Source organism: Leptodactylus fuscus, chromosome 10 (assembly GCF_031893055.1).
Source record: "Leptodactylus fuscus isolate aLepFus1 chromosome 10, aLepFus1.hap2, whole genome shotgun sequence".
Taxonomy (NCBI): domain Eukaryota; kingdom Metazoa; phylum Chordata; class Amphibia; order Anura; family Leptodactylidae; genus Leptodactylus; species Leptodactylus fuscus.
The window spans coordinates 18,119,513-18,144,814 of record NC_134274.1 but is presented as its reverse complement, the minus strand read 5'-3'; the positions used below and the strand labels follow the sequence as shown (position 1 = coordinate 18,144,814).

At 42.3% G+C, this 25,302-nt stretch overlaps 3 protein-coding genes across 3 annotated transcripts; all 3 read right to left on the bottom strand.

Moving 5' to 3' along the window:
• Nucleotides 1-1,176: 1,176 nt before the first annotated feature.
• Nucleotides 1,177-7,130, bottom strand: LOC142183412 (glutathione S-transferase omega-1-like). The gene is made up of 6 exons (XM_075258493.1): nt 7,051-7,130; nt 5,041-5,149; nt 4,738-4,960; nt 3,700-3,801; nt 2,806-2,912; nt 1,177-1,405 (listed from the first exon to the last, which is right to left on the bottom strand). The coding sequence occupies exons 1-6, from the start codon at nt 7,079-7,081 to the stop codon at nt 1,249-1,251; spliced, it is 729 nt and encodes a 242-aa protein (XP_075114594.1). The 5' UTR covers nt 7,082-7,130; the 3' UTR covers nt 1,177-1,248.
• Nucleotides 7,131-9,749: 2,619 nt separating this feature from the next.
• Nucleotides 9,750-12,726, bottom strand: LOC142183413 (glutathione S-transferase omega-1-like). The gene is made up of 6 exons (XM_075258494.1): nt 12,538-12,726; nt 11,798-11,906; nt 11,435-11,657; nt 10,863-10,964; nt 10,519-10,625; nt 9,750-9,999 (listed from the first exon to the last, which is right to left on the bottom strand). The coding sequence occupies exons 1-6, from the start codon at nt 12,566-12,568 to the stop codon at nt 9,843-9,845; spliced, it is 729 nt and encodes a 242-aa protein (XP_075114595.1). The 5' UTR covers nt 12,569-12,726; the 3' UTR covers nt 9,750-9,842.
• A 3,476-nt stretch (nt 12,727-16,202) lies between these two features.
• LOC142183414 (glutathione S-transferase omega-1-like) lies at nt 16,203-23,697 on the bottom strand. The gene is made up of 7 exons (XM_075258495.1): nt 23,651-23,697; nt 23,509-23,566; nt 20,970-21,078; nt 20,455-20,677; nt 19,693-19,794; nt 18,736-18,836; nt 16,203-17,879 (listed from the first exon to the last, which is right to left on the bottom strand). Exons 2-7 carry the CDS (start codon nt 23,537-23,539, stop codon nt 17,723-17,725), a joined length of 723 nt encoding a protein of 240 aa, XP_075114596.1. The 5' UTR covers nt 23,540-23,566; nt 23,651-23,697; the 3' UTR covers nt 16,203-17,722.
• Between the last annotated feature and the right edge of the window lie 1,605 nt (nt 23,698-25,302).

Genomic DNA, 25,302 nt, shown 5'->3' with positions numbered 1-25,302 from the left:
CCATCCATTGTCTGCTACCAAAATCTATGCCAGTCCCCTCCTAGCTAATGCTCACCCAGACACAGCCCCTCCAGGCATAGATCTGCTCCCCGTGTACAGCAGATATCACATCGCCACCTCATGCAAGTCATTATATTCAATGTACTGTATGACCTTTAGGCAATATAAAGCAATCCGAGAGTCCTAGTCCTATTCTATAACTCCGAGAACCATGGAAATATAACCTAAGGATGGTTTATGATAATTTATAACACAGACAACTGATCATACCTATCAGTGATGTGTGGGGAACATTGGACTCATGCACCACGTGAACAGTCTCATATTGCTTGTATTCTGAATAAAGGGATATAAATATTTGAGACAGAGGCTCCCATAGAGTATAAGGGTTCCAAATAACGAAGAGCTACGTAGACCCCTCCACCACACTCTTATCAGTGGGTCCTCACCTTTGGTACCTTGTAATTTAATAGGCACAACACTATAAAGTTCTTGTTGTCTCCGGCTGCCGGCTTGACCCTCATCTGGGATGGTTTTGTCAAGATCCCATTACTCCTCCTCATACATACACTTGGTGTCTATATCTGGCGTGATACCAGACTCTAGATGACATCTCCGTTACTTGGTCAGACACACTCTCCCAACTATTGAAGTTTCACGAGCATTTGAATGGAATTAATCCAGATTTGCAATTTACCTTCCCTTACTGTGCTGAGAAGATCCAATTTTTTGGGATGTTGAGGTGGAATTACATGATCGTAAGATTTCAACTCAACTTTTTGTAAACTCAGCTGGTAGAAATAATCTACTTCTATGAAAGAAGTCACCGTAGAATTAGGATAAAGCCTCCGCCGTTTAGTCAGTTTCTGAGTGTTAAAAGTAGGAGATGAAATTCCCATCTACTCTGATAAGGAGTCTAGTAAATTACCCGAAACACAGCAAGTACCAAGAGAAGAAAGTCTACAGGGCAGTAGTAGAGAACATATACAGGTACATATAGTGTTTATAGCTACGTATTGTGACATTGCACAGAAGCATTGGACTATGCCGTCTAGAGGTCTACCTAATGTTGTGGCCTATGGATACAATGTTGTGTCTTCCACCACACAACACTAATGGTTAGCTTGTATATTGAACACAATGGCTGATCAATACTTGAAAATATGTATTTAATGACATGTTGCTTTGAGGTAATGGTGACTACATTAAAAGGCACAAGATGCCGAGATCACACAGTTATTTGTATCATTACTCCAGGCCATAGTCAACGGCATCCAAACTGTCCTGGGTATATAGCTTGATAAAGGCAAGGAGGGTCTCCGGCTCGGTGAAGGTTGCTTTAACAGCCGGGTCTTGCAGCATGAGATTGTGCCAGACACTGACACGCGGCAACTGCTCCAAGTACCTAGATAAAGAAAAAATAAAATTATTGTGCCTAAAGTCCCCAGTGTAGACCCTACAGCATTGAGCTTGCCTACTGTAGAACGGATTTTGACACAACGAGCTCAAAGTGTTAGCCGTTACCGGTCTACACAATGCTACGGGAATGAAACATCCTAGATTCCAGACCGATACTTTGTAGCAAAAGCTAGCAGAGAGATTTGGCATGTATATTATTAATCCTCTGATTACTAGCACACCATTTTCTTTCCTGTGGCCAATCTCTCCCATGAACTACAGGAGTATTTTATTGCCCATCTGATCCCTCCCAGCCAGGGACATATCTAGCAAACACTGGGCCACCCAGCACTTGGGCCTCCCACACAGCATATGCCCTGTCCCCCACATAGTGTGATACCCCATTTACATAGATATTATATATAGGTATGCTGTCCCATAGTGGCTTCTACAGTGTTTGTGTGCGGACCCGAAAAGGATTGTGGTTCACCACAGATTATACTCCACTTACCCTCCAAACCTCCCCTCCCTTGTGCTCTATATCACATCACCGATGCTGAAAAGTATAAGGATGTCATTGCTAGAGATGCGATATGGAATGCATGGGGCCCCCTGGAGGGCTGAAGGGGAAGTGGAGGAGGCTGTGACAGGAGCAGAGATAGTTAAGTACTTGGTAGTTGTTGGGAAGATCTCATGAGATTCATCTTGTGAAGTTCACCTGGCGGTTTTGCTCTGTCCAAACCAGAACTGTTTTCAGACCAGAACTTTTCAGACCCCAGAATATACTATCAGAGGCCAGGAGTGGTGGAAGGAACTCCCTGGTGTCGTTGGGGCTCAATGACATGGACAGACGTGGGTTACATTGGCATCACTGTATCGTGACGCTGGCCTGACCCACATGACATCATTGAAGATGGCCAAAGACAGCACAGTCACATCGAAGCATAAAAAGAGTTTATGTTTTTTCACCTCCACCTCCGCAAAGACAAATCTTGCGAGTTTTGCCCAAGTATATACCAATCCGTGCTCCGTTTATGGCACTTACACTTTCCCTTCCGCCCTCCAGGGGGCCTCTGTATGCTCCATATCTGACAGACATGCTTTGTAATTCTGGTTTGCCTTGTATGCATATTCAGAAGAACACGCCATACAACGGTGAAAAGAATTTCTCTTCTTCACGGCTGAGTGTACACCCCGGGGTAACCAGTTTTCACAGATCACTCATAGGCTGGAATCTATTTAAGGATCCATGAGATCAGCCTGAGAAAGGACAGGTTCTATTTTATCCTGGATTGGATACATTTGCTGTTCTAGTCGATCCATTAATATTTATGGGGCCGTATACTATACGTTAATACAAGAGCTAGACCACGGCCATTGAATCCCATCATGTGTATGAGCACTTACTCTTGAACATCAAAAATAATGAAACGTTCAACGTGAGGCCAGATCATGTAGTCAATCATGGACACGGATTCTCCACCGAAGTAACGCGTGTTCCTCTTGGTCAGTGTCTGTAAAGATGAATTACAAAACTTCAACCCCAAGTAGAGCAATGTTACAGAGAAGGTGCAAAGGGGAGGGGGGATTTGTAAAGTTGTCACCCTATGCGGTCTCCGCTATAGAATACTACAGTAACCCTCCTCTAAGTGCCTCCTTGTGAACAGCAGGGTATAAAGTCCTATAGCTCCATCCTATATAGGATTTTATCTATGAGCCCATTTTGTTGCATTAGGCTAAGGCCCCTCGGGTCGTAATCGCAGCGCTAAAGCCCTGCAGAAAGAACCACGGCGTGAATGCATTGCGGTTCTTTCTGCAGCGCTTTCAACAGAAAGTTCGGAGTTTTCCTCTGCGGACTTTCTCTTAACATTATATCTATGGGAAAGCCCCCAGCGTTTCCGTAGATATAATTGACATGCTGTGATTTGCAAAACCATAACGGCTTTGCAAATCGCAGTGTGTCCACGCTGCGATCTTTTCTGCAAAGTGGGCATGGGATTCGCATGACCACTGTACAACGCTGCGATTTTTCCTGCAGGATCTCCGCTGCAGGGAAATCGCGGTGTTTACGTCCCGTGGGGCCCCAGTCTTAAGGGATTTTCTGGGCTGAAATTATTCATGACCTTTAAGGATAGAGGATTAAAATCATATCAGTGAGGGTCCGACACCTGGCACCCCTACCGATCAGCTACCGATGAACATCAGGTGCTGAGAGCCATCATGATCACCAGTCTGATATTGATTCACCACAAACTTTCTAGATTGACAGGGTTTACAGGGAGGAACCCATACAGGTCTTACCTCTTCAAATTTTTTAAATTTCTCAAAAAACTGCGCCTTTAACTCAGTTGTGTCTTGATTATCCCTTTTGGCAAATAAAATCTTGTACATTGCAGTGGTAACCTAAAGAGAACATACAGATGTGTTACTCGTCTTCCATTACTTGGAGCAGTGAGGGTGTTGCCATTGCTCCAGTGAGATAAGCTACAACACCTCCATTGCTCCAAAGAGCTGATTTGCATTTTGACAAAACAATCTTGGAAATAAAAGGAACCAATTCACAAGGGGGAAACCATTTGATGCAGATTGGGTTGAAATGCGAGGTTATGGTGACACACGAATGAGGAGGAGGGATGATAAATCTTAGGATGGCCTTACTTATACTAGTCGTATGTGCTTGTAAGATCACCTGAACACCCAACACACACTGCGCAGTTCTCAGACACCAAGCTTAGACTGCCATAGATTCACAATGTTAAATTCTGGGATTAAGTAGAAACAGGCGGGCAGAAGGATGGGGGGGGGGGGTATTAAGAGTCACCACTGTAGTGTGTGCCCATGTCATGGCCATATAAGATAATGAAGAATAAAAAAAATTAACAAAAAACTAAACTTTTTGGGAGTTCCAACCCATTGGATTTTCATGCATGTTAATATGGCCAGTCACCAGGGTCAGACAACTTGCCACATGTTACAGAGATTCCATTACAAATTGTATCCAGTGGTCTCATTTGGGGGCAATGGGAGGCAATGCTTGGCTTGGATGTCACCGTCCTCTGACAATGTGGATTTGATTGTACCCGGCATATTGTCCCTCTAGCCTTATGACGACAACAGACCTAGAACAAGTGACCCGGCAGCCGAGTTCCCACCACAGTCAGACTAGTATCACACATGCAGTTTTGGAGTTCCTCCTCTACATTTTTTAGAATAAACTTCCGAATTTTGGCTCAAAAACTTGTACAACACAAACGGTTCAAAGTGTGACAGTTTTTGGAAGAAAGCGGACATGCTTGTTTCATCTTGTATAACCCCATCAATACTAGCCAAGTGTCCTACCTGAGAGAAATGTTCCAGAAGAATCTTCTGCTGAGCTTTCTCATAGGGGTCCGATGGGGTCAGCTTTACCCCGGGAAAGGCTTCATCCAGGTAGTCACAAACCACAGCAGATTCGTAGATTATTTTACCATCAGAGGTCTCCAGAGACGGCACCAAGCCAAAAGGACTTTTCTCAAGGAACCAGTCGGGTTTGCTTTTTAGGTTAATGTTGACGACTTCATGTCTAAAAGAGAGAAAGCCAAGATATTGGTGGAGGGAAATGGTGTTTATACCAAGCACCAGGGTATAAGATGATGCGCCTACTTGATTCCTTTGGCAGCCAAGACAAGCCTTGCTCTTTGGGCAAAGGGGCAGAATCTCATGCTGTAAAGTCGAATGCTTCCTTCTGGTACCGGACCTGGGGCAGCGCTGCCTGAGATACAATATATACACATTAGTGATACAGATATACGTAAGGTAGACGGAGCAATTCACACAGTACAAATATAACCTACAATCTGTATCTGAAGCTCTGATTCAATGACTGTCTCCTGGAGAATTACAGAACGTCTCCACCATAGAGTGCTCCCTAATGTATTACTCACATATTGTGCTCAGGACAGGTTTTTTGCTGCACTTTCTTTAAAAAAGAACAGCAAAACGGGTCGCTAAGCGTTGTCATTGCTCGGCCGCGCAGTTCAGACTTGGCCAATACCTTCACTGTAAAATATGGCTGCTTGTGCAGTGGTTTTGTCTATGGAGCACAGTACTGGCATGTGTGAACCCTGCCTAATAAACACAAAGTGGTAACAGGCTCATCAGTGTGCACACTAGCGAATACACCAGGCATCCATGTATACAGACAGCAGCTCTACAACAAGGGGTTAACCACAGACACTTCCTCTTAACGCTTTCCTTTCCACAGCTTATAGGAAACACTGAAGATCACCACTATGGTGTAAGGTTTGGTTCCTAGATCAGGACAGCAGGGACTTACACCACAAAAAGCCACTTCTGATGTTCATTTAACCCTTTCCTTTGTACAGGAAACAATTAACCCCAATTCCAATGGAGAGAACCCGCTGAACCTTGTTTATTATGGCCATTAACCCATATATGTAGCGGTTATCAGTAAAGAGAGAGAACAATCTGGGCTGTACACAGAAGGGCTGCCTTAGTTATTTAACTATTAGGTGACAGATCCCAGCCAAGATCTAGTTTCGATCGCTGCATTGACTTGTGCCTTCATATATGGATGTCCTAAAGTCGCACCAGAACGGACATGATGTGGGTTCATAGGCAGAGCAAGACTTTATACTGCAGGGATTTTTAGCATGGGGTGTATAAAATTTATTTAATAACCAATCACAGAGGGTTTGCAGCCATGGTTTTTTTAACACTTAACATGCTGTGATTGCACTCTTTATATCACAGCTGGCGTATGGTTTCCTGAAGCTTCATGGAGTCCTGCATACATAGGTACCTACCAGGCCCCATACACACAGGGCCGGATTTCCCAGTCTGCTCTACTCTGGAGATAGGATTCTTTGCATTACAGCAATCGATGATGCCGGGAGTCCCTGTATGGACAGAGCCAAAGGGAGGTGGGAAAAGGTGCAACCATGGAGGGGCCCCAAGAGCTTCAGGTTAAAGAAGGCAGAAACTCCCAGCATCATAGACTACTATACTGCAAAGAGTCCTGTCTCCTGACTAGGTTTGCACTGAATTTACCAATTTGGATTGTCCAGTGTGTATGGAGCCCTATGGATAGAGAAGACAGCCCACTGTGCTGCCATTGAGATCCCCTTTCCAAAAGAACAGGAGTTAAGGAATTAGGTCAAGGGCCTTGTAAAAGGTATAGAGGGAAACAGACGCCAAACTCTTCTATCTGGAGCATCTTAACCCATAATGTGGCCACACTGATTTAGGAATAAACCCATAGGGCGATAGAGAAGCGGAGCTTATTTATATAACAGTTTATCAAGAGGTACAAGCCACAACGCCAAGAGACAAAGATTATCCAGATAACACACGGTTACACAAGTGATCACAAGGGGCTGTGCCAAACCACAAAACCGGCTCTGCTACATAGCTGTGCGCAGCACTGCAACCTATAGAGTGGTGAAAATATATGTAACTTAGGAAAACGCAACGATACGTTGTATTTTCTTTTGCTATATTGTAACAAATTCAGACAAACAACAAATGAGCTAAACAGACCCCAAAGTTCTGCGATCCATTGACACTGGTGCATAGATTTCTACCTATAACCCATTCATCCCCTACAATATTAAAGCCCAGGCGCCCAACTTGCTCCTTTACAATCTCACTTACCCTTGGCCAAACTTTTCTGTGATCCCGTCATTGCTGCAGATTGTCTGTCGCTGGAGATACCTATATAACAAGCAGAGGACACCTATATTAGTGTATACAGCGCCTGCTCAGCTCTGTATATTGTATACACGGCCTGACGTACCAGAGAGAAGCCTGTATACAAGGCAGCCGCCCTCCCTGCAGTCTATATCTGTGCCCAGACCCCTCCCCTCCAGCTAATGATCAACCACAAGCAGACAGAGGTGGAGATCTGCTCCATGTGCACAGCAAATATCACATAGTCACTATATACAAGTCATTATATCTAGTGTACGGTATAACCTTTAGGCAATGACGCTGCAGAAACTTTTATTAGATGCAAAGCAATGTAAATGTTTAATGCACACAAAGACTGATACTGCTATTTAGTCAGTACATAAAGAGTCCCATTAGCTTCTAGTCTATAGGCCCCGGGCACCAGGGAGATATAACCTATGGTCAGTGTATCAATCACATATCTACATTCTGTTTCATGCACCTGCAATTGTGTAACAAAGGAGTGATGTTCTACTATATACTATGTACACTATATACTCACTATATACTATATACACTATATAACCACCATATATAAGTAATATATAAATAACAGCTTCATTTATAGAGAAATAATGGATCATATATACATATGGCGCGCGGCTGCAAAATTACTTGCACAAAATTACACGTGTTATACGCCCGTAACGACCCTTTGAAATGAATGTGATCTGTTTTGAGCGCTCACATCCTGACATGTGTATATGTGCCAGAATGCGAGCGCTTTAACTCCGTGTGAACTGGCCCTTATAGTCACAACACTATTCTGAAGAAGATGGAAGACGCCTTGCTGCTCGCCTGAGATGGTCTTGTCAGTGTAGATTTAGTTCTGGTCCAAGGATCCATAAAGCAAGAATTAGGAGCTCAGTGTTGTGCCAGATGGAGATGATAAAAGAACCAAAAGCGGATAGCTAGACATAGGCACCAAGTATTTACCATGGTACAATGATCCAACCACTGTACATTGTATATAGAAGTGGCATATGGATGATGGAAGTAGTTGGCATAGCCTGTAGGTAATATATACTACCAATAATCTGATATATCGCTTATATTCTTCAACACTCTTCCACTATCGTTCCACCACCAAGCACAATAGCCGATGGCTAACCCGCTGTCATGTACAGAAGCCTCCATACACTAAGTGTCTTGTAGGCTGAGGCCCCACTTTTGTGGAAAAGCAGCTTTTTTTGCTGCAAATTTTGCTGCGGTTTTTGGAACCAAAGCCAGGAGCGGATGGAACAGAAGGGAGAAGTATAAGGACTTCCAGTATATTTCCCAATGCTTTTGCAGCTGCTCTTGGCTTTGTCTCAAAGCATCACAACAACATTACATCACATTGTGCACTTTGTAGCATTGATTTGTCCTTTCAGCTTTTCTGCTGCTGCACAGTGACTCAGGACATTCACAACATTGTATATACAGTATACATTACAGCAAAGGTAAAGGTTTCCTGCCTACACCCAATAGGTGCAGTCACAGATGACCTTACTACAGTGGCTAATAGCGAATAACAATAGTAATAACATGAATGTAAATCCTGTATCAGATGTCAAGACTGTATACTAAACATAGCGCTCTATGGCCATCTTAGCTTGGTTCCTTTGAATCATAGTAAGACCAGGACAAAGGTGTCCACCTGATATACATTGTAGCAGTGTGATACCACTTGATGGTACATCATTTGAATGGGCCGTACACATGACTGTGAATTACATGGCCGACAGTCTGGGCCACAAAATATAGAACAGGTCCTATTCCTATTATATATATCTATATATATAGAATATAGTATATACAGATATAGCAATTGCCAAAGGGGAGGGGTCACTTCATTCAACTGCATCTCAAGTTTTATACAATAGAGATACAGTCTGTCTGGTGCCATATGAAAGCTGAGAGTCCTAGCTTACATCTGTTACCAATACTGCAATTTTCTCGCAGCCAACCGCACTGTCGACCATTCTCTTGCCTGATCCTTTTGTACCCCGCTCTTCTGTTACCTGTGCCTGGCCTGCTGTAATCTCTTCAATAGCTGCTAACTCTGGCTGAGGGAATCTACCAAGCCCGACCCCACCACTAGGGGCTGTGGTGATCACGTCCGGAAGCTGGACAGGGCTCTGTTGTGAAGTGCAGGGCGCACTGTATGCATACCATAGTTTCTAGTAGAACCTGGTTTTCTGGAATTAACCTTGTCTGTCTGAGTTTTGAGCTCTATTTGCTGATAACACCCTCCTTGCGACCACAGTTCTGCCTCATCACAAGTTCAACAATGCCCTTCACCTCCTATGTGTCACATGTATTACTAGTGTCCACCACGGGTCTTCCACTCTTCGTCATGCTAGGGTAACATCTTACTTTCCCCATAGTTCCCCTCACACCCCTTGTCTCACTTATTAATAACTGTTTCCAGTCTAATCCCCAATGTTTTAGATGTGATATTGCATTCTAACACACTAACAATGAAATTACACCGACATACTGACAATGAGATGTTCCCGTTCTAAAAGTAAATTGGGACTCCTGGGATCCCTGTCTATGTCAATGTTCTTGTTGTATGCAGAGTGCCAATGCTATGACACCCACAGCCCGCAATGAAGGATCAATAATGGAAAATATGTATTTATTTGCAGCATGAAGTGCTTGGAAGTAGTAAAGAAGGCGACTGAACACATGAAAAGGCACAAGATGCCGAGATCACACAGTTATAGGTAACATTAGTCCAGGCCATAGTCGGCTGCATCTAAACTGTTCTGGGAATAGAGTTTAACAAAGGCGAGGAGGACCTCCGGCTCTGTGAAGGTTTCTTTAACAGCCGGGTCTTGCAACATGAGATTGTACCAGGCATTGACACGCGGCAACTTCTCCAAATACCTAAATAAAGAGAGAAAAAAATTGTGATCAAATTCCCAATGTAGACCCTACAATGTTATGCTTGCTAAAAGAACAATACAGCGGTGATACAATAGACGAGTCCACACAATAGTTAGCTGCAGAATTATAACACTCCTCATCCAATAACAGTCTACACAATCGGTGAGTGCTGTGTGCAGAATTTCCGGTGGATTTCTAAGAGATTTAATATTGCACTGCCTCCTCTCCCTCCTGCTTGTAAGAAGCAAGAGAAAGCTATTAAAAGCTGGAAGTAGGAGAGACAAAGCAAAGCTTTATCATATACAAATACAGGGTTGGGGAATAGCTTTTTTTGGGTCAGTGATCTACCATATCAGCTACTGCGCTCAGATAGGACTCAGAGCAAGAATAGTTTGATGTGATTCAATCTCTATACACACGGAGAGTCAGACCAATTGTGAGAGCAGAGGATCGCTGTCACAATATCATGCGATAATTCTACAAAAGTGTAAAACACAACTACGAAAGGTGTGTCCTTACTCATGAACATCGAAAACAATGAACCGTTCAATGTGAGGCCAGATCATGTAGTCAATCATAGACACGGATTCCCCGCCGAAGTAAGTCGTGTTCCTCTTGGTCAGTGTCTGAAAATAAAGTTAAAGATGAATTACAAAACCTCACCCCCAAGGTGGTGCGACGTCAAAACAGGAGCGGGGGAGGCGTGCCCGAAAGGAATTCTACTGTATTAGGCCACAAATAAGACAGGGTTAGTCGGGTTATGGATTATTTTTAGGGGATGTCCTATCTTTTCCATGAACAATTCATTCACCAGATCCCCCCTTAATATAGGCTACTTTTTGTGAAAACCAACCAGGTCTTACCTCTTCAAGTTTTTTAAATTTCTCAAAAAATTGTGTCTTTAATTCAGTTGTATCTTGGTTTTCCTTCTTGGCGTAAAAAATCTTGTGCATTATAGAGGTCGCCTGAAGAAAACATACAGATCTGGGTTACTGGTTCATAGCTAAACAGAAGTAGAAATTGCGCAGAAGTAAAAGGATATTTTTTATTCATTTTAGTCCTCCGACATATTAAGAAGGGCTGATGATAAATTAGGATAAATTAGGATGGATACATGGTGACCGCTCTTAGGTGGTCTCGTGTGACTGTACTATAGTCTCAACATCCACGTACTGAGCGCTACTTTGCATCTAAACTTAGACTGCCATAGAACCCAAAGTTGACTTTGGGGTTCAGTGGAACCTGGTGAGTACCAAGTGTTGCTACTGTATGGACCTGTGTGTCTTAAGTTTGACTTCATTTGGTATTTTAGAGCATTGTAGGTAAGGAACCATCCAAGTCACCAAGGGTAGACCAAATTTGTATAACCTCCCTAATGTTCTCTAGAAGAAAGCAGCCATGCTTGTTCTCCAACAAACGCAGCCAGATGTCCTACCTGAGAGAAATGTTCCAGAAGAATCTTCTGCTGAGCTTTCTCATAGGGGTCTGCTGGGGTCAGATTTACCCCAGGAAAGGCTTCATCCAGGTAGTCACAAACAATTAGAGATTCATAGATTATTTTACCATCAAAGGTCTCCAGAGATGGCACCAAGCCAAAAGGACTTTTCTCAAAGAACCAGTCGGGTTTGCTTTTTAGGTTAATGTTGATGACTTCATGTCTAAAAGTGAACAAGATGAAGAAGAAGAGTAAAGAGGTGCAATTTGAAGCCCCGAGACAAAGTCTGTATCATGTGCCCCCCAACATGGCAAATAGGGCAGAGAATGGATTGGGCTCCGGGGTATATAATGATGTGCCTACTTGATTCCTTTGGCAACCAAGACAAGCCTTGCTCTTTGGGCATAAGGGCAGAATTTCATGCTGTAAAGTCGAATCAGACCTTCTGGTACCGGACCTGGGGCAGCGCTGCCTGAAACACAATAAATACATTAACTATGCACGTAGCACAAAGCTGATGGCTCAGTTCACACAGTGTAAATGAAAACTAGTTCTACTGCGGGAAGAAACTGGCTGTATCGCTCCTAGACAGCTATATCAAGGGGTAGTAGAGATGACACTCTCAGGTCAAGAAGAGTGCATACAAGATAAACGGTGAAAACATTATTCAGATAACGCACGTGCGTTGTGAAAAGCGCTGCGGGAAAAGCCATGATACATTGCTGCCACAGTTTTTCATGTAGCACTTTTTTACTGCAGGACGCTACAATGTATGACTTGTCTGACATTATTCCATGTAACACTTGGTTACGTAAATTTATATCACAAGGGAATGTCACAAATCACTAAACCGGCTCTGCTACATATCTATGCACAGCACATTCACAGATATAAGAAGACTCCAAATAAATGTAACAAAAGAAAATAACAAAATGACAATGTAACAAATGGAAATAAACATCAAATAGTATGAAAATGATCAGGCCTGCCCTCTCCATTGCAGCCACTTGAATGTATATATGTCTTCCTGTTTATAAGAGCAATGTATTCATCCATTATGAGAAGAAGACTCCCGGCAAACTCCTTTACAATCTCACACTTACCCTTGGCTAAACTTCTCAGTGATCCGCTCATTGCTGCAGATTGTGTCACTGGAGATGCCTATATAACAAGCAGAGGACACCTATATCAGTGTATACAGCGCCTGCTCAGCTCTGTGTATATTGTATATGTGGCCTGACATACCAGAGGGAGGAGAGGCCTGTGACAGCCCGTTGTCTATGTCTATACCAGCCCCCTCCCCTCCCAGCAGCAGACACAGCCCCTCCAGGCGGAGATCTAGACAGTAGATATTACATAACCACCTCGTGCCGGGCTCTGCTGTCCTATATAACCTTTAGGCCTTATTCACACTGGCGTTTTGAGAACACATTCATTTATCATTTTATCTTCTATCGAAAACACATAGGTATGAATACATCAATTCACTCTCATTGATGGATGGACGTTAAATAAGAAAACCTGCCATCACATGTTGTGTGAATAACCCCTTATCCAGACGGTTGTGAGTACAGAGGCCCTGCGGGGTACACTGTGGCTGTCTGCTATGCAGATGCAGACACTATTTGAGGATGGCGCCATCTAACAACCTCCTGCATGTGACCACAGTCTCATAGTGTATTGTGTTATATAGCTGGTGTTTCATTGGTTTTTTTTATATTGTTATTGAGCTTCACGTATATGAGGTGCAGGATTTCTGAATATTTTGCACTTCACGTCCTTTCAGTTCTTCTGTAAGACTTTCTTCTAGCGCTGTCAAGGAGAAAATGAGGGACACTCAACTGACCCCAATATAATCAATGGGGTCCCCTGGGATCTGTTGTCTGGTATTAGATGGATCCATCTTTACTTTAAAGGGGTTATCTGGTGCCATTGGGTTAATAAATGCACCCAGCAGTATTTTGAGTGATTTCTGGGGGTCTCTGGGAGCTCCTGGTATCTTCTGCATTTGTTTACTTGGTACAGCTTCCTGCTATGTAACTTCCTAACTAATCGCTCTCACCTCTCTCCCATACACCCCCTCCCTGTCTCTCTAGCTATCCCACCCACTACTAGCCATTCCCAAATAACTCAGCCCACTCTCCGACCCCACGAGTAGGATTCTCTGGGCAGCTGGATGTAATCTGGAAAACTTGCACTGCCCTCCAGAAGGCCTGTACTTTTGGACACCGCCATATACTATGGAGGAAATCAATATTAGTACCAACACTTAGGGCAGAGGGTCAATCCTCACTTTCACATTGGCGATGTTAGTTTTTATTTTTTATCCAAGGTGGATCAAGTACTAAATGTACCAAATCCAAATCCCTAAAAAGGCAGCGGAACCCTGTATGTAAGATATGAACCCTATATAAGATATGAACCCCTATGTAAGATATGAACCCCTATGTAAGATATGAACCCCTATGTAAGATATGACCCCCGTATGTAAGATATGAACCCCTATGTAAGATATGAACCACGTATGTAAGATATGAACCCCTATGTAAGATATGAACCCCGTATGTAAGATATGAACCCTATGTAAGATATGAACCCCTATGTAAGATATGAACCCTATGTAAGATATGAACCCTATGTAAGATATGAACCCCTATGTAAGATATGAACCCTATGTAAGATATGAACCCCTATGTAAGATATGAACCCTATGTAAGATATGAACCCCTATGTAAGATATGAACCCCTATGTAAGATATGAACCCTATGTAAGATATGAACCCCTATGTAAGATATGAACCCTATGTAAGATATGAACCCTATGTAAGATATGAACCCCATGTAAGATATGAACCCTATGTAAGATATGAACCCCGTATGTAAGATATGAACCCCTATGTAAGATATGAACCCCTATGTAAGATATGAACCCTATGTAAGATATGAACCCCTATGTAAGATATGATGTCATTATAAGGAATAACGAGTAGTCATCGAATCATATATTCAATGACATTAATAATAAAAATAAAAATGTAATAATAATAATAATCGAGGAAAGAGTATTTGGGACACTAGAAAGCCACAGTAATCCCCAGGCTGGCTCTCTGCCAGGATACCGATAGGGCCGCCATGTCATTGTATTACTTAATACTCATGCCGCTCTTGTTACTCTGCGCACAGATTTGGCTCACAGGACTAGGGAACACAATGAAAGTGAATGGCATTAGGAATTTGGGCAGTCGACCAAGCACACGCCATAGCTTCATAGAGCGGTTTAGAATTCCTCACCTTGGTTTGATCACGTGGCCCATGTAACAGAGGAGCAATATAAGTTACAGTGAATATTGGTTTTATAGCTTAAAATGCACTTTTTGATATACTTACCCTGCCCCATGGTCACAGATTATACCCCAGCCGGGGTAGGTGTATATACAGGGGTACTGAGGACAAGGAGATACGGTTTATTTTGCCATATCGTGTGGGCGCTTGGATCTTTAAGATCAAATTTAAAGAAATACCTTTGCAATATTTTAAACTATTCATATGAGGTCGCCGGGTTGCCGGGTTGACTGTGTGGGGTAAAATAGAAGTGGGCAGTATAGTGAACGGTGCGGTATAGTGAACGGTGCGGTATAGTGAACGGTGCAGTATAGAGAGCGTTACATTGTATGGGGGGCCAATAAAGGGGGCAGTGACCTGTCTATGCATTTACAGGTATGTCTATGCCTAAATATATTCTAATATGGGCTTATTGATGAATTGTGGTTACATTATAGTGCACACCAGTAATAATACTGCTACTTAGTGCTGAATCACTTTCTAGGAGATTATATGTACGTTATTTGTTTTATGGGAGGAGAAATCGATAGTATAAAGGTTTTACATACATTCTCTTTTCCAGGGATGTAACTAGGACAGGCTGGGTCGCATAGTAAAGCTGTGAATAAGGGAGCGCCATTGAAGAGTTACAGTAGATTGTCCATAGCTGTTATGTGTTGCATGCAATGTACTATTAGTCCACTAGAGGGCGAACACGTCCTGTCAGTTATGACAGTTCAGGACATACAGTAAGAATCCCTCCATATACTGCCTATTGGGGTAGATGTAGACAAGCTGACGGAGCTCCTCTGGTACAGGACATGCCTCTGGGCAGCGCCTACATAACAATCTACCGCTTCAGAGGAAGTGAATTATACACAGCCTATTGTTTTATTGTCTATTCAGTGCACAATGCAGAGACTCTGATTCAAGTCTAGAACTATGTGCAAATCTAACATAGAAATCTATAATTGCAATAACTATATAACTATTATATTGCCACATTTAAGAATGTATAATTCAATTAAAGAGGAACTCCTATTATAAAACATCTGTTCATAAATGGATAGTGTGGGTGAATATACAAAACTTTGTAATATATCTTATTAAAAAACAGCTGTTTCCTTCTCCACTTAAACTACGTTTTCCACAGAAGTCTACAGAGAGGGGAGGAGGCTACTGGAAAAGAAACACAAATAGCTGCAGCTGCTAAACTGAGAGTGTGGGAGCTCTTAACACTTCTAGGCTTCAAGATGAGGCAATAAATCAAATAAGAGCCTCCTCCACCTCCCCTCTCCATAGACTTCTATATGTGAAGTGAATATGGAGATGAACTCTATATAAATAGTCTAAGTAAAGACAAGGAGGAAGAGAGTAGGAAAAGCAGATAATTGATGTATACTGTATAATTAGATATCTTATATTCACCTGTACTATGTGTATAATGTTACCCCGCCCACACAAGGAAATAAGGAGAAGGCAGAAATCTCTCGTTTAGTGTATTAAATATATATTTTTAGACTTTATTTGTAATATTTGTAAAGCTGATCATTGACATAAGAGAACAATAAGGCATAAGGTGGCCGATCAAAGGTCTGTGGATCATTTGCATGAATCTCACCAGTAACGCGAGAGGCTGAACAAGCAGATCAATACAGATCAGCAGTTCCCCCGGACGCACGGCTTCCTCTATTGCAGGGGTAGGCAAACTTCGGCACTCCAGCTGTTGTAAAACTACAACTCCCAGCATGCATACTCTCTCTGCTGTTCTTGGAACTCCCATGGAAGTGAATGGAGCATGTTGGGAGTTGTAGTTTCACAGCAGCTGGAGAGCCGAAGGTTCCCTACCCCTGCTCTATTGTTTACTTGCTATATTCTTGATAGTGGCAGGTTTGGGTACTGCAATGGTCTCCTATAGACTTGAATAGGACACGGCCGCATTACCCATCATCACTGTTGTCAAGAATATGGAACATATGGGAAACAGCTGATGTGCTGGAGTCCCAACAGTTGGATATCAATCTACAATTGATAGCCTAACTAAAGGACAAGCCATCAAAGATGAAAAGGTAGTACCCCCTCCGAGGCTCTGCTCGTAAATTTCCTTTCCATAGGAGGAATATGTAGGAAAGTTCCATTCATTTGAATAGGGTTCTATTAGAGGTCAGCACATGACAAGCTCCATAAAAATGAAGTGATCTTTTAATTTCTGCACCGAAGTCCATCAACTGAACATACCCTTAAAGTGCAACTTTCACCTCCTCCACCTCTTTTTATCCTTAAGTAGCTGCTGCTCCGCTGATTCCAGTGCAGTTGGAATTTTTTCTCTAGTCCCCACCCTTCCTGTGAAATCATTCCTTATAGTTATAGCACAGTTATGCTGTGTACTATCAGGTGGGCGGTCCTAGGCTGGAACAGAAAGAGAGGCACTGCCCACCTGACAGTAAACAGCATTATTGTGCTGAAAGTAACAGCAATGGTTCCTCAGGAACGGTGAGGGCTAGAGAAAAAATTCCAACTGTGTCAGAATCAGTGGAGCAATGTCTATTGAAGGATGGCAAGAGTTGGATTTGGCGGGGGTTGTGGTAAAAGCTCCTTTTTAAAGTGCACCTATCACCCTAGACAATTGAGAGTAATCATATAGAGCAGAGAGGGATGGCATTGGGTGTCCAGCTACAGAGAATGTCAATGTTAAAAGATCTGTACATATTATACCTGGAAAATGTAAAAAAAATCTCAGTTTTCACACAATTTTTATTAATCTGCTGGGCAACCCACTCATCCAATTGAAACCTGCCATGGTGAAATCACTATGGGCAGCACGTCTTCGCCGGATTGTAGTGCAGGTAGGTAAAGCTAATTTTTTTAGATTTATCAATAACCCCTTTAAGGACATTTGTAAAGGTCTTTAGGTGTCAAACACTTAAAAACAGGGCTGAAATTAAGAAGACACAGATGTTGATGGGGTCAGTTAAGACCGTAATCGGCCGCCTCTAAACTGCCCTGCAAAAATAGGTGCAAAAAGCCTGTGATGACATCTGGTTTAGTAAAGGTCCCTTTAACGGCCGGGTCCTGCAGCATGAGCTTGGACCAGGCATTGACACGTGGCAACTTCTCCAAAAAGCTAGAGAAATAAAGGGAAAAAACATTGTAAGGATATATTGCTGGCAAAGCATGGTCACAGGATTATCTGCTCCATCACAGCTGTATTTTTAAACCAGAACTTATGGTAATATTTGGGCAGTGCCATAAACTTCATATAGGAGAATGGGAGCTACAGAAACAGGGTAGCACAGTTGAGCTATACTGTTCCTGTATCTCACAATCTTCTCTATAGTAAAAGGAAAATGTTTGTTTTGGTACCGTGTTAGCCAGTGGTTATAAAATATAAAAAACAAAAAAAACTTTGCAAGTCTTCAGTAGGTGAAGCTCAGAGGAAAGCTTCGAAACGTCATATTCTGTCATCATTATGAGTTAGCCATTAAAAAAGGTATCACCTACTGAAGACTTGCAAAGTTTTTTTTGTTTTTTATATTTTATAATCTTCTCTATAGGCATTATGGGGACAGTGTAATGCAAATGGCTCGGGTGTTACCGTTAGCCCTGCCCTAAAGGTCGAAACTTTGGAACAGTTATTCTCTTCTAGGCAGTGATTTGTCGAAATGGGAAGAACCTTTAAGAAGTTAGAAGACATGAAAGGCAACAAAACTTGTAGTCAAATCCTGCAGTCATGATACCAGGTTCTGCTGTCTACTTAATTGATTTATTGCCTCATTTTGTGTACTCAAAGCCTCTTATTTACAACTTAGTAGTGTTAAAGCAGCAATTATTTGAGTGTCTGTTCTATCCCCTTCCCCTCTTCATAGACTAATGGAGACCGTAATTGAAAGCTAACTTATCAAATATTAAACCTCTAAATTTTGGTTATAGGCACAGGCACAAGATGTAGTAGGGCAGTAAAAATCTATTTCCCCTCTTACTCTGTGACATCACTGATATGGAGCCGTTCAAACCAGGGCCAGATCATGTAGTCAATCATAGACACGGATTCTCCACCAAAGTAAGGGCTATTGGTCAGGGCCTGTAAATACAAAATAAAAGATGATGTAGAAGTGTTCTATCAAAAAATTCAAATAAACTGAGTGAACCAGATTTTTTTATTTTTTCTAATATATATATATATATATATATATATATATATATATATATATTTACAGTATATCAGTTCCTCACAGGTTTGGTCTCGGTTTACCTGCTTTATGGCTAGCTCATTTCCAAAATTTAGGACCAAGCATTTTTTTTCCATTGTCATATTTAATGAACTATAACTTTTTTTCTTTGTGTGAGAATTATTTTTTTGTTTTTTTCCAGACCAGGTTGTATTTTTAATTGGCACCATCATACATTAAATTTACTGAATAACTTAAAAAACAAACAAACAAACATAAACTGAAACAGTAAGGGTATGTTCACTCAGAGTAAAATAATCAGCTTCAGGAATTGAGAAATTTTTTTACATTTTTTATTTTTATTTTTTTAAATATGATGCGCTTTTTGTCGCTTTTCTGCTACAGAACACTGTATGGACCTGGAAACTTGTAAAAAAAAAAAAAAATGAAAAAAAGTCACATCAAAAACATTTTTAAAAAAGCGCATCATTTTATTTCCGCCTCCCATTGATTTTTCAAGGTGCAATCCCTCTAGCGGAAAAAATCTGCTAGAGGAAAAAAGGGCTATGAATTTGTTGGGTCCGCAGTATTTTTTAATGGAACATGCTTTCTATATTTTCAGTCATGTCCCCATAGGCTTTTCTATAGGATTTCAAAATATGTGTGCTAGAAATTTATGGTTAAAGAAATGTTAAAAAATAATAATAATAATAATAATAATAATAATAATATAACAGCTACACCCCCTTGTAGTTATAAAATAGTTACCTCTTCAAGTATTTGAAACGTCTTAAAAGACTCTGCCTTTAACTGAGTGTAATCTTCTTTCTTGTGTATGGCAACGATAATACTGAGTGCTTTAGATGTATACTGAAAAGAAACATATCAGATACTATACTTATACATATCAGGTACTATAGAGACAGATATAGGCAACGCCATTGTATACATCTGGTAATATGGGCAAATAGGGGTTGGCCAGGAATTGTTAAAGGCCTACACAGATCAGTTGTTTGGGGTCAATTCTGGCACCCATACTATACTGTGCCCTGTATACTGGTTGGGCGCCATCACTGCAACTGCTCTTGACTTTAAGCAGTCCCGAAGAGCTGATCCATGCAGGGTCCCGCTGACGGCCCCCACCCTTCTGTTGTCAGTACATGAACCCTATGAATTGCAAAGTGCTACTGAAAATGTTGACGGCCTTCTCTCCATATCATTACCAAGAGGAGTTGTGTTCCTATCCAGAAGACTCCCAGTGGTCCTACCCCCAGCAGTTAGAAAAATGGGCAACAGAAAGTTGCCCTCTAAGCTCGATGTGAATGCAGGGCACCATTTACTTTTATGGGGCTCTTGGGAGAGTGATCTAGGGCAGCCCTGTAGAAGTGATTGGAGCGTTGGTCAAGTAAGTCCACCAAGGCTCTATCCACATGGAACAGAGGAGAACATTGGCTCCCAGTTCTCCTGATTGCTGGAGGTTGAAGTGGTCTTTGGTGGCACAACCCATTCATCATATTCCACAGGTCCTACCTTAGAGAAATGTTCCAGAAGCATCTTCTGCTGAGCTTTCTCATAGGGATCTGATGGGGTCAGCTTTTTCCCAGGAAAGGCTTCATCCAGGTAGTCACAAACAATTGGAGATTCGAAGATTATTTTACCATCAGAGGTCTCCAGAGATGGCACCAAGCCAAAAGGATTTTTCTCAAAAAACCAGTCGGGCTTGCTTTTTAGGTTAATATTGACGATTTCATGTCTGAGCAGAGAAAGAGAACCTGTTACTGAAGACGTTCCTAGAGACATGAGTGACTGTAAGGTCCCAGTAGAAGACACTATTGAGAACCCATGACCTTGCCAAACCACTAAAGGCTTTAACTATTTCTTGGTTTCCGCTGCCACTTTAACCTCAGGCTCCGTTATCTGTGGGAGGATTTTCTCAGCCTAACATCCTCCATGGTAATTTATTCTTTATAGCCATTATATACTGAATGAGGCAGCAGAGAGGCTAGGTTATACCCGGGAAAAGATAAACCTGGAGCCAAGCTTACTTGATTCCTTTGGCCACCAAGACAAGCACTGCCCTTTGGACATAAGGGCAGAATCTCATGCCGTAAAGTCGAATGCTTCCTTCTGGTACCGGTCCTGGGGCAGCGCTGCCTGAAATTAAATATATTCAGTATACACATCAATGGAAGGCAACTAGTGTATAAACCTACAGAAGGAAAACATATACGTGACTACAATTGATACCTTTACATTTGCCCAGTGTGGTTGTCACTTATGTCCTTCACTCATAGTATACCATAGTTTTGTTGTTATTGAAGTTTAGGTATAAAACCTTAAAGGGGTTATCCAGGTTTCACAAACTATCTGCAAATACATCCACAGCAGTGCTAAATCCTCACTGCCCCCTTGTGCAGCCTTTGCTTGGCTTTATTTTACTTGCTGCTCCTCTTACCACTAATTAATATGCAGTGAATCTGTGGACAGACTACATTTCCCATGATTCATCTGCCTGCTCTCACTATGTACCCCTCCCTTCTCCACTTTCCCCCTGAAATGCAACCTCGGGATACATCACCCCCACATGCTGCTATGATGTTTCATCTGCTGGCTGAGCTGCTCACAGGGAGGCAGTAGTAGCTTGCATTTGAAACGCCACAGCTGAGGTGAATGACTTGAAAATGCATCACATAAGCGGTGCTGAATTTAAACAGGTTATATATTAGGAAGTGTTTTGTAATGATACGCCCTGCTATTTGGTACAAAGCTGGATAATCGCTTTAACGACTTTAAACCTTATACAAGCAGAATAAGATATCTGGGTCTGGCTCTTGAGACCCCCAACAAGCAACAAATATGGTGACGATTCAGTTGGCTACTATAGCTGCCGTATTACTATTTGTCCCCACTATTGTTATTACAGTCTGTTGCTCTCATCCATCATAGGATGAGAGCAGCGCCGCACCTCTCATGAGGCGATCTGAAGCGGCATTTTTGCTTACCTAAGCCAGTCCGGGACTGGCTTAGCGTCACCGTCTCGGCAGCCCGGCATGGGAAGCGAGCGGTGGATTGGGGAGGCCCTGTGGATGCAGCGCTTCTCAAGTGGCCTCCCCTCACGCTCAGGCAGAGAGCAGGCATTCTCCCTGCCTGCTCTCTGCCTGCTAATACCGCTCTGCCACGTCCCCTTCGCTCCGCCCCCTCCTCCCGGGGGGGGGCGGCTTTCTGTCGTCTCCCTCGGGCGGCAAAAAAGGTAGGTTCACCCCTGGATGAGAGCAATGGATAGTAGAGTAAGGCCAGTAGTAGAGTAGTCCGAGTGTAGTCCAAGCTCAGTTCTGATGCTCCGATTATATATAAAATATCGGAATCGGAATGGAGCATTGTGGATAGGGGACAGGTGTGCACAACTCCAAGGGGCAACATGGTGGCTCATTGGTTAGCACTGCAGCCTTGCAGTGCTGGAGTCCTGGGTTTGAATCCTGCCAGGACCAAAATCTGCAAGGAGTTTGTATGTTCTCCCTGTGTTTGTGTGGATTTCCTTCCATTCTACAAAGGGTTCGTTCACATCTGCGCCCGTACTCCGTTCTGCAGGTTTCCATTTTCTGCACATAACAGGGGCAGGAGATGGAAACCTGCCGGCATGTTTCAATCCCATTCATTTGAATGGGCTTGAAAAGTCTCCGGCCGTGTGCGCTGGTGAGCGTTTTATGCATTCCGCGGCGAAACCGTTTTTTTTAACCGGACACAGAGTCGGACATGCAGTACTCTGTGTCCGGTTTAAAAAAAACGGTTTAGCCACGGAGAGCATAAAACGCTCACCGGCACTCACAGCTAGACTCGGCATGACAGGTTTCTGTCTTCTGCATGCAGAAGACGGAAACCTGAAAACGGAGTTCAGGCGCTGGTGTGAACCCAGTGAAAGACATACTGATAGGAAAAAAAACGTACATTGTGATCCCTAAATGGGGCTCACAATCTACATAAAAAAGGTGTGCACAACTCCTTTAAGTCCTGCAGCTGCATCATGAGTGTGTTATATGTGTGTGTTACATGTGTGTGTTATATGTGTGTGTGTGTGTGTGTGGTTAGTGTTACAGATATTTGTCTGGCCTGTTATACAAAGTTAATAATAGACAATATTTAGTTTATTGACGGATATTAACCCAGATAACACATTCCAACATCAGAAGGACTTGTGACATATGACATATGGGTTACATATAAAAATACTTTGCACCGTACTATAACCATCCAGCACATTCTACACGCTCCAGTTTGTATAAAGTGCACAGAGTATCAGTACAGATAATACACTATAGAATATAACTGTATAATGGCGGCATGTTAGCATGTACTAGATCATTTACCCGGCCTGTCCCAGTCATTGCACAATATCAGGGTGTCATCAATGTTTGCAGAATGAATGTGAAAAACAAGTAACTTCTCCCGCCCTTAAAATGTTCCATGTAACCAAATCAGAGCAGCGTCATAGGAAATGTATATACCCGGAGGTAATAACCCTATAAAACCCCCTATAACATAAAAGCGGAGATACCTAAACACATCGCTTTACAATCTCACACTTACCCTTGGCCAAACTTCTCTGTAATCCCATCATTGCTGCAGATTGTGTTGCTGGAGATACCTATATAACAAGTAGAGGACACCTATATCAGTGTATACAGTGCCTGCTCAGCTCTGTGTATATTGTATATGTGGCCTGACGTACCAGAGGGAAGCCTGTGTACAAGTCAGTCGCTGTCTCTTGCCCAACCCCCTCCCCTCCCAGCTAATGATCAACTAGAAGCAGACACGGCCCTTCCAGGCGGAGATCTGCTCCATACAGTGACACTACACATGTCAGAATAGAATAACATTATACAGTAAGGGATACAAGTTTGTCATCAGAATTCTACGTTATTGTATATTCCTTACATGAGCAGTGACCCCCTGACTATTCTTTGCAATGTGATTTTATCCTAGTATCCTATCCTAGTAATAATAATAATATAATAATAATAATTAATATTAATAAATTAATTATTAATAATAATAATATAATAATATCCTCAATCACGCAAAAATGCCTGAATGGATTTGAATGAAATTTGGCACATAGATAGTTTGTAACTTTGATTAACACATCGGCTACTTTTTATCCCGGTAAATAACATGTTTTCATCACTGTTATGAATTTATGTTCACATACTATATTACACTGCTCTTATCTCAGCTTCTGATAAAGCCAGGTCTGTTATCTCTCTATGTAAACACTCAGCTATCCCTCAGTAGATTGTATACATGCATTTGCATATTATCTGATCTGCTCCAGGCAGTGCTGACACACTGGATGGGAAGACACCTTTAATCCAAATTGGCAGTTTGCTATTTTTAAACATGCCGAGAAATAGAAAATCTAATTTTTCGCAAAATTCTAAAACAACGAGAGCTATGAAGATAGCCAGAAGTCACAGAGTTCCCCTCAAGTGGAGCTCAGGGGGATCATCGGCACCAACAACACACTCATTATATGGCATCCTAGAGATCTGCTGAGATGCTAGAACAATCACAGGCAAAGTGTGGGGATTGAGTTCAGTGGCAGCCCAGCTTGATAGCTGCTGAACCGCCAGAGCAGGCGGATCATCAACACCAACAACACGCTCATTATATGGCATCCCAGCGAGCTGCTGAGATGCTGGAACAATCACAGGAACGGTGTGAGTTACAAGTTCAGCGACAGGACAGCTTAAGAGCTGCCGAAACGCTGGAGCAGGCAAACCATTGATGGCAGCAATTTGCTGAATATAGGCGGATCATCGACACCAACATGCAGACGAAGTCGCGGGCAGAGGCTAGTATTATAATATGGGCTTCTTGATGAATTGTTGTTACATTATAGTGCACACCGGTAATAATACTGTTACTTAGTGCTGAATCACTTTCTAGGAGATTATATGTACGTTATTTGTTTTATGGGAGGAGAAATAGATAGCACAAAGGTTGTACATACATTCTCTTTTCCAGGGGGTAACTAGGACAGGCTAGGTTGAAAAGCTGTGAATAAGGACCCCCCCCCCATTGGATTGTGAACATTACATGCCTAAATTTGTTAAAGGGCACCTCCTATAATGCAGCTCGGACAGTAATCTTGACAAAGCAACTTAATGACGCCCTAAGGCTTAAGTACAAAACTCCATTAATAGTAACAATACAACAATACCGCCAGATCTGTCAGCAGAGCACAACACCGCTGAGGCCAGTGATTCCCCAATGTTATGAAGATGATTCTACTCCCAGAAAACCTATATAATATTGTGTGCGTTGTAGTATACATATATACCTACTTTACATAATATGCATAGTTGCAAACTTTAACTTGAC